At 38.8% G+C, this 9,426-nt stretch overlaps 1 protein-coding gene across 1 annotated transcript in view; it reads right to left on the bottom strand.

The window, feature by feature from the left end:
* Positions 1-7,694, bottom strand: part of LOC109937647 — a 103,685-nt gene extending 95,991 nt beyond the window's left edge. Inside the window, exons 1-3 of the mRNA XM_048609183.1 lie at positions 7,603-7,694; positions 6,680-7,460; positions 1,931-2,030 (exon numbers count right to left, since the gene is read on the bottom strand). Coding sequence (XP_048465140.1) covers positions 1,931-2,030; positions 6,680-7,294 — 715 coding nt within the window. The 5' untranslated portion in view covers positions 7,295-7,460; positions 7,603-7,694. The remainder of the gene's footprint in view (positions 1-1,930; positions 2,031-6,679; positions 7,461-7,602) is intronic.
* Positions 7,695-9,426: the final 1,732 nt, after the last annotated feature.

Raw genomic sequence — 9,426 nt, 5'->3', positions numbered from 1 at the left:
GAAGAAGGGTCCAGACCCGAAATGTCAGCTTTCCTGCTCCTCTGATGGTGCCTGGCCTGCTGTGTTCCTCCAGCTCCACACCTTGTTCCCTCAGTGCCAGCACTGACTTGCAAAGGATGGTGCCTATTTATACTTTTTACAAAATTTCAATCAGAACTACATGCAGTACTCTCAATTGTGGTCTAACCAAATTTTGATAAGGCTTTAGATTAATTACCCCACTTTTCAATTCTATCCCTCCAGGAATAAAGCCTAGTGCTTGGTTGGCTTTATTCTGATGGCCTTGCTAACCTGTGAAACAACTTTTAAAGACTGGTGTAATTTTACTCAATGATCCCGTCAATCCTCTACTCCACCTGGTCTTGCATCTGCCAAGTAATAAGTAAGCTTCTCATACTTCCTACCAAAATGTAACGCCTCACATTTATCAGTGTTGAACTTAGTTTGCCAATTATTTACTCCTTTAACAAGTTTATTCATGTCCTCCCGTGTTTAAATGCAGTACTCCTCAGTAATGTCTATTCACCATCTGCAAATTTAGCCACAATGGGCTGAATCTTACTTTTTTTGGCTGAGTGTGAGTTGTGTGAAGTTTTTGGACAGTTTCTCACTGTGTGACCTAGTGAGCTTTCCTGAGTTTTCATACCAAACTTGCCTCATTAGCTATTAACATTTACCATAAGCTAACAGTTCTGAAGAAGTATCATGCTCAATTTGAAACATTAACTCTGTTCACTTTCCACAGTGGATTTCTCCAGCATTATCTGTGTTTGCCTCATTAACTACCTACCCCATGCTGTTGGTGTCTGTCACGTCTACTTGCAGCCCCATCTTACCACACGCTGTTCTGGGAACAACTTGCTACTGCCAGGATAACACAGAATTAGTGCCATCTTTAAAGGCTAGTTGTGCACCCACACAAGCACTGTCAGTCCAGAGCTCTCCAGCATGTTTCCTGATGCTTATCCTGGACATGGCAGACAGGAGGAAATCTGCAACTGGCAAAGGGGTCCTGCTGAACTGGACAGTACAGAGGCATGACTTTGTCCTGCCCCAGGGTCAGCAATGGAGGCTGTGGCACAAGAATATGCCAGCCTAGAATTTAAATTTGCAAATAATCCCCTTGCATCTTTGTACTCTCATTAAGACTTAAGTTAGAGCATATTGTGATCACTGAAAATAATTTTAGGTTTTTCTACCATGTCATATATCAGAGATTCCCATGTTATCAGGTGTCAGCCTTGATTAAATTTTAGCACTCTGAGCCAGAAGATTATGGGTTCATACCTATGCAATACTTGAGTACAAAGAGCAGGCTGATATTTCTGAAAGACTGGTGGAGTATTTGAAATGCTAATTTTAGGATGGATTGTTAACCTCACTGCCTTCTCAAGAGAATATAGAAGATCCCAAGGCACAATTCAACAAGAAGTGAGTTCCCCTTGCACCCTGTCCAACAGTTATCCCCCGCCCACACATAAAACAATAAATGATTGCATTATTCTTTGAACTTATGAGCAAGATGACTGCTGTCTTTCTTATATGTTACAACAGTGAATAGGCTTCAAAACTAGAGATCATGAAAAGTACTATGGAAATTCAGGTTTTCTTTTATTTCTTACTAGTCCTCTCACAAATCGAAAATAACAATTCAGATCTTTACAATCACTATTTCATTTCAGAAACTACTAGATCAGAGAATTCAAAACTGCTTGCAAATGTATTGGATCAATCTTTAAAAGGACAATGATATCTGAATACAAGTAGTGCAAACCAGAGTATGATATCATAATATGCTCTGGCAATTATTCTTGTTGCTGCTTCTACTTGACTGCAAATCTACTGACATTGAAAAGGCAGTTGACAAAAACTGTAAGGTTCAATCAGGGCAGTCTTTTTAAATAAAAGGGTTTGTCAAAATTGCCATTACCTTGAACAACAAGGTTTTCGTTCTTGGTGCTCAACAATAATCTATTGCTGTTAATGCTTTTGATAGGTACTGATGAAAAAGGAATGTCTACTTTCTCGATCTGTAAAACAAATTACAATTGTATCAATACAATATCCTTGCAAAAATTTAATTGCTTTTAAAATATATTAACTGAGACTTTAGCTATTGGACATCGCATTAAAATAAAACAGAAAATGTATGTATTCACAGAAGCTCCAAGTATTAAAATATTAAACAAAAACAGAAATTGCTGGAAAAATGCAGCAGGTCTGGCAGCATTTGTGGAGAGAAAGCAGAGTCAATGTTTTGGGTCCAGTCACCCTTCATTAGAATTGAAAATAATATTAAAATAATAAAGTTTGGTAGCATTAGCCTGATATTTTTGTATTTTAATTTTTTAAATTCTCTTTAGGACAGTGGTCTGCTATCCATCATTCCTCTCATTTGCAGAGTGTGGCTGGTTGCAGAAAATTAACCAACAAATAAAAGGTACAAAAGTTACCATTAACTCTCTTGGCAATATAGAAGTCATCTCATCTCCAACTATCAATGTGACCAGAGAATCCATTCTTGATTAGAAAATTGAATCTGGATTTTTTGTGGGGTTATGTTCTTGAAAGATATCAGTGGTGGAATGCTGTAGAGTGGAACTTCCATCCACTAATGTCTACAAGCACTAATCCCTCAATAGTTTTCACAGTCAGCTTTCTTTAAGTAATGGCTATACTTAGTAATCAATCTCATATTCCAGGTCAAAAAGCTGTGTTCAATAGGCTGAATGCATAAGCTATGTTGACACGTCCTACAGTAGTGGAGTGCTGCATTATTGAAAGAAGATAGTTTTGGATCAGATGTAAACCAAGACTTTATCTGCCTAGTCAGAAAAGGTGTCATAGGTCAGTTAGCTCAACTGGCTGGACAGCTGGCTTGCAATGCACAGTGATGCCAATAATGCAATTTCAAATTCTGTACTGGCTGAAGTTACCATGAAGGACTCTCTTTCTCAGCCTATCCCATCACCTGAGGCATGGTGACCCTCAGGTTAAACCGCCACCAGTCAACTCTCTCCAATGAGAGAGCAGGACTATTATGACGTTACCTTTGACTCAGTGTCAATAGGGGAGGAAATAAACATTTGTTGATGAAGTGTCAATCGAGTGGCTGCTTTGTCCTGGATGGTGTCCAGCTTCTCAAGTGTTGTTGGAGCTGCACCCATCCAAGCAATTGAGGAGTATTACAACATACTCCTGACACATGTCTTGGACAGGCTACGGGAAATCAGGATGTGACTTACTCGCTGCAGGATTCCTAGCTTCTGGCCTGTTCTTGTAATTTTGTAGACATAGTATTTAAATGGCTTGTCCAATTCAGTTTCTGGTCAATGGTCACTCCCAGGATGTTGATAGTCAGGAAGTCAGTGATCGGAATTCCACTTGTTGGAAATGGCCATTCCCTGTGGTGCGAATGTTACTTGCCACTTGTCAGCTTTGTATTGTCAGTATTGTCCAGATTTTACTGCATTTGGACATGGACCACTCAGTATCTAAGCACATGTGAATGGTGCTGAACATTGCGCAAACATCAGCAAATATTCCCATGTCTGACCTTATGATGGAGGGAAGCTCATTAATGCAGCAACTGAAGATGTTTGCACCTTAGGACACTGTCCTGAGGAACTCCTGCACAGGTATGCTTGAGCTGAGATGACTGATCAACAACCATAATGATCTTCCTTCGTGTCAGGTATGACTCAAGCCACTATAGAGTTTGCCCTCTGATTCCCATTGACTTCAGTTTTGCTAGGGCTCCTTGATGTCACACTTGGTCAAATGCTGCCTTGATGCTAAGGGCTGTCACTCTCACCTTACCTCTGGAATTAGATCTCTAACCCATTTTCAACCAAACTGTAATAAAGTCAGGAACTGAATGGCCCTGGTGCAACCTGAACTGAGCATCAGTGAGCAGGTTATTGCTAAGCAAGTGCTGCTTGATAGCACTGTTGATGACACCTTCCCATCAATTTGTTGACAATCAAGATTTGGTTGATTGGACAGTAATTGGCTGGGTAGGATTCATCCTGCTTTTTGTGTACAGGAGACACCCATACAATTTTCCACATTGTTGGTTTGATGCCAGTGTTGTAACTGTTCTGGAACAGCTTGGCTAGGAGCGTGGGAGTTTTCTGTACTGTTGTTAGAATGTTCACCAAGACCCATAGACTTTGTGGTGTCTGGTAACTCAAACTATTTGTTCCTGTCATGTGGAATGAATCAAACTGGCTGAAGACTGGCATCTATGATACTGGGCATCTCTCGAGAAAACGGAGATGGATTATCCACTCAGCACTTCTGGCTCAAGGTAGTTTTGAATGCTTCAGCTTTATCTTTTGCACTGATGTTATTGACAATGGGGATGTTTGCAGAGCCTCCTCCTCCAGCAACTTGTTTAATTGTTCACTATCATTCACAATTGGAAAGGGACAGGTCTTCAGGGCTTAGACCTGATCTGTAGGTTGTGGAATTGCTTAGCTCTATCACTTATTGCTTACGCTATTTGACATGTAAATAGTCCTGTTTTATAGCTTCACTGAGCTGATACCTCATTTTTAGGTATACTTGGTGATCCTCCTGACATGCCCTCCTGTACTCTTTATTTAACCAGGGTTGATAGTAATGGTAGGAATATGCAGGGCCATGAGCTTGCAGATTGTGTAGGAGTAGATTTCAGCTGCTGCTGATAACTCATAATGCCTCATGGATGTCAGCTTTGAGTTGCAACATCTGTTCTAAGTTGATCCCCTTATAGCACAGTGATAATACCACACAACAGGATTCACAATGGTCATTGTTGTAAAAACCCAACTGGTCCACTACTGTCCTTGAGGGAAGTAAATCTGTCATCCACAGTGGATCTGGGCTGCACATCACTTTAGAATCTCAGCAATGTGTGTGCCTTTTAATTACTCTCTGTTCAAGGGCAATGAGAGGAGAGATGAACTACAAATGGGGGCCTTGCCACTGATGTGTACATTCTATGAAAGAAATTTAAAAATATACAGGTCTTTGGGACATTAGGATAGTTAATTTTAGTTTTGAAATTAGGTAAATAGTATAAGTAGATATAAACAATATTTAACCATAACTGACTTATCCACAACAGCAATTCTGACAAATTGTTCTTTTGAGATGTTCTGGACTTTTGAATGTATCTTGATTAGCTAAAGGATATAAATGATTGAGCTGGTGTACTGTGTACACTAGCAAAGGGCTTAAAAGCCGTGGCCATAATTTAGTAGGATTCCTGTATTAAAGCTTTTTTCCAAAAAAAAACAGTAATTCTATTTATACTTTTAATCTAAATATCAAATTGCCAGCAATAAAGAACGTTAAGCACCAGCCTTCATTCCTCCTTCTGAAAAATGCAAATTGCTGGGAAGCCACAATATTGGTTCACACTATCCATGGCATTAACCATGGCAAATTCCTCAATGTCAATAGAATACAAAACATCCACAGACCTGTCAGTACACTATCCCAGAAGTTCACCAGGAATGTACTGGAAGTGAGGGAAAGATGCGATATTTCAGTTCTCAGCCTAATGTATTGGTTTCTCGTCAGAGCCTCTGACCACCACAAACAAAACCATCCATGCAAGTAGTGGCAGGATCTTGAGGCGAGACTCATTGTCAGGGGATTCCATGCTCCCATTCCTAGAATGGAGTTTGCATAGGGTCACTGGAGGTACAGCTAATATCACCAGATGTACCATTCCATCAACTGACTGTTCGGAAAAAGAATCATATTGAACTTAAAACATGAACTCTCTTTCTCTCTCCATTGATGCTGGCAGACCTGTTGTTTTCCTCCAGCACTTTCTCTTTTTATTTTATGACTGAAGTGGAGGTTCCTTGTGGTTTGAGCCATGAAGTACAGTCAAGTTGACACAAGGATGAAGGGAATACCTATTGGTCATACAAATAAATGTGAATCTTCCTTATCAATGGGTTGTTAGGGCCATTGAATACTTGCTTCAAGAGAAGGAACGTCCTTCCAAAATCACAAATATTTTTAATATGATACATGTTAGACAAGTACATGGATGCATCCCTCATAGTGCAGGTGCTTACCAGCAGGATTAAAACCAAGATCTTATATTTCCAAATAATAAGCAACATCCCCTGACCCCACAGCTCTACAGGGGAATATCGATGGAGGTCTGAATCTAATGCTTTTCAGCAGACATGCGATGTGTTCCTTTCAGAATTTTAGCCCATCAAGTTCAACATCTATTAACACTCTTAGGTAGGTCTTTCCAGCAAAATATTGCAGTGAATAACTGGCAGGCTGGGTTTAAACTTTTTTTCCAGAAATAATGAACAGAGATTTGGATGGACTTGTTTATAGTATTATACTGAGAAAAATTGCTCTTGTGATATTCCTGGGGTGTGACAGTAGCAGACAAATACATGGTTGTGTCGTCAAGATCTTTTAGACCATCCATTCACCTTCAGCGTAGATTTAATCCTCATCACCCTGCACTTCCAGCTCATGTACCCCGTAGCATGACTGAGCCAAAATGTGTAAATATACGGTCGTGTATTCTAGCAAAACTAAAGGCTTTAAAAGTAAACTAGAATGTCTTCCGAAGTTTTAAATGATCCTCTAATTAGTGAGGAGTATTTTTTAACTACATTGAATTAATACCAATACTTTGAGTTATTCCTCTTACCTTTGTATAATATATTGTTTCTTTGTTGTTGCCGTGGTTTTCATCGACAGTGTAAATTGATACAATGCTTTGTTTAGGTAATTGGTGATATTTTACAGTATCAGATGTTACCACGGTAATACACTCTTTCTTTTGCATACAGGACTCTTTTATTCGAACTTTCTCAATGCTTGCAGCAAAAGCAATTTCAGCGTTAGTTGCTTTGTAAGCTGAGGATTCTTGTATTCTCCGGCCATATTTTGCGAAAGGAATATCAGAGTGGTTCAAATTGGATATACACTTTGTAGAGCCTGAATAGTACTGGTGTAGTCCTTTTTTGTAGCTAAATCTATCATTTCCATTCCTGCTGTTCAAACTTGGTGTGTGTGTAAAGTGCTCACTAGACAACTCTGGCATTGATGCAGTCCGGGAAGCTGGTGGAGCTGCTCTTTTACAGTTCCCCATGAATTTTCGCTGCGCATTTTGAATCTGGTATGCCATGTTTTCCAATCTATTGTTTCCCATAAATTGCGTGGAAGGCAAAACCTTTACCTGTGACATCATAATTTCCCAATAGTTGCCTGCGTACTTCTCATTTGTGTCAGTTGTAAGTGCTTGTTGAAAACATAGTTCCATTGTCCTATATTCATCAGCAAACTGTCAGTATTTCTCAGCTATCACAATACCAGTGCAGAATTCCAGTTTCTGCTTTTTGATGACCTGATCAGGAAGTAAAGTCCTTCCAGCTGGAAATCCAGCTCACATACTTCAATCGGCAACGGAACAGCAGTATTCAAAGAACCTGAGAAACATGAAAAACACACAACAATGCATTATCAATAAATGTTCATCATGTTAAAATTATCAAATCTAGAAAAGATGGACATTACAAAGGTTTATTTTCTGATAAATCAACAACGTAGCTGTCTAATACAAACACATACCTCCATTTCCCTTGCCATTTGTATTTTTGTTTCCGGTTGTATGAAAAGGAGATGATCCAAATAAATGTTTTATAATGTGCAGAAACTTTGTAACTCAACCTGCCTGCTCACTTCAGGATAGGTTACACTTTGTAAGCTTTATAGCTTTGCTAAGCCTTTTTAAGTATTAGGCACATTGACCAAATAAACTCAAAAATTGTTTTCCAGCTTCAAATATACATAAAACTTGTTTGTTACTCATACTTTGTAGCTACTGGAACATTTTCAAGTCATGCATGAAATAACTGAGAAAGTATCCCTTCAAAATGGACAAAAGACAGCTCTGTTAGAATTCAAGGCAGAGATCACACTGCTCAGTTCAGAATAATAGAACTGTTATCTTTTCAGATTGAATTGCCTCTTTATTTTGTGGTGTTATGCCATTTTCAACCCATGCATAGAACATATTCTGTAGTTGTTTTGCTAAATCATATGAATTTTGCTAAAAATAAATTACATATTTATTATTATGCATAGATTAGCTACTAAAGTTATTCAAATTCATTTTCAGTGATGGATAAAGTTGCTATCTGCAGTTACTCAGTTATTACAGTAATTAGGTTCCTGTGTCATCAGATTAGGCAGGAATTCATTCTTCTGAACATTATATTCAACAAGATAATTTTTTAAAGATGTTCACTATTATTTTTAATCAAAAACCTCCATTTGGAAATTATTTTGCCTCCCTCTTTGCCTCCTTGCCAAGTATTTACACTGACAGAGGGGGAAGGACCACTGCAAATACCACACTTCATTGCTCCCCAAAACCTTCATCTGACCCTTCAATCACTCTCCAATATTCCTTGCATTAGAGACCTCCTACCAGAGGTCAAAATCAAAACATACTGTCTAATAATCAAAAAGTAGGCCTACAGAAAATTTCAAGTGAAGTGCTCAGAAAAAAGGGTAGGTTTTGGTTTTTGGTGGCTGCCTTTTCATTCACAGTAACTAATTTATTAGCAGATCACATAATAAAAATCTCTTCTGCTTTTGTTACATGTAGGGTTTTTGGACATATACTGAAACAGAATTTGAACAATTCATCAATATCCTCAATACTAATCAACTTCTGTAAACTTAAAGCCACAAAACATCTAGATACCACAATACTAAAACTGCTACAAGATAACAGGCATAAATAACAACAAAGATTAATGTTCCAAAATAACTAACTCACTCTTCTATGTACCACAGTTAATGTGTTTCTATCTCACATGCACAAAGCTGGAACATTCCAATCAAGCAGTCAGCCCCCTTTCTATACTTACCAAGATCTCAATTTCAGATTTAAAATTTAACAATTATCACCGTGTCAATTTTAGTTGTATTCACTACATTTTTTTCCAAATATAGTTGAACCTGAATGTACATAGCCTTAAACAAGATATTTCACATTCATTTGCAAGGCATTCATCACCTTAATGATTTAAAGTTTAGTCAGCTCTGTGTTCCCTATATTGACAGATTTAAAACAGTTCTGTCTCCTTTGTATTCTCTCTCCCCAACACAGTTTGCAGATCCATTCTCCACTCTTACTTGCCTCTTAGCCTCCTTCTCCCCCAACACTGTTGTAGTCTCCTTCCTCCTCACAACTCTTTTGCAGCTCCCTTCTTCCCGTACATCAATGTTGCATGCCCCTTCTCCCTGTCTATTCATCTTGCAATGTGCTTCACTCCCGCACCCACCTTGGTGTCCTTCACCATCCCCCACCAGACTTGCAATGTCCTTCACCCCCAGACCCAAGTTGCAATGTCCTTCAGCCCCACACCCACCCTGGTGTCCTTC

Source organism: Rhincodon typus, chromosome 20 (assembly GCF_021869965.1).
Source record: "Rhincodon typus isolate 14 chromosome 20, sRhiTyp1.1, whole genome shotgun sequence".
Taxonomy (NCBI): domain Eukaryota; kingdom Metazoa; phylum Chordata; class Chondrichthyes; order Orectolobiformes; family Rhincodontidae; genus Rhincodon; species Rhincodon typus.
Note: the sequence above shows the minus strand (reverse complement) of the source record. Positions and strands in the feature narration are given on the sequence as shown.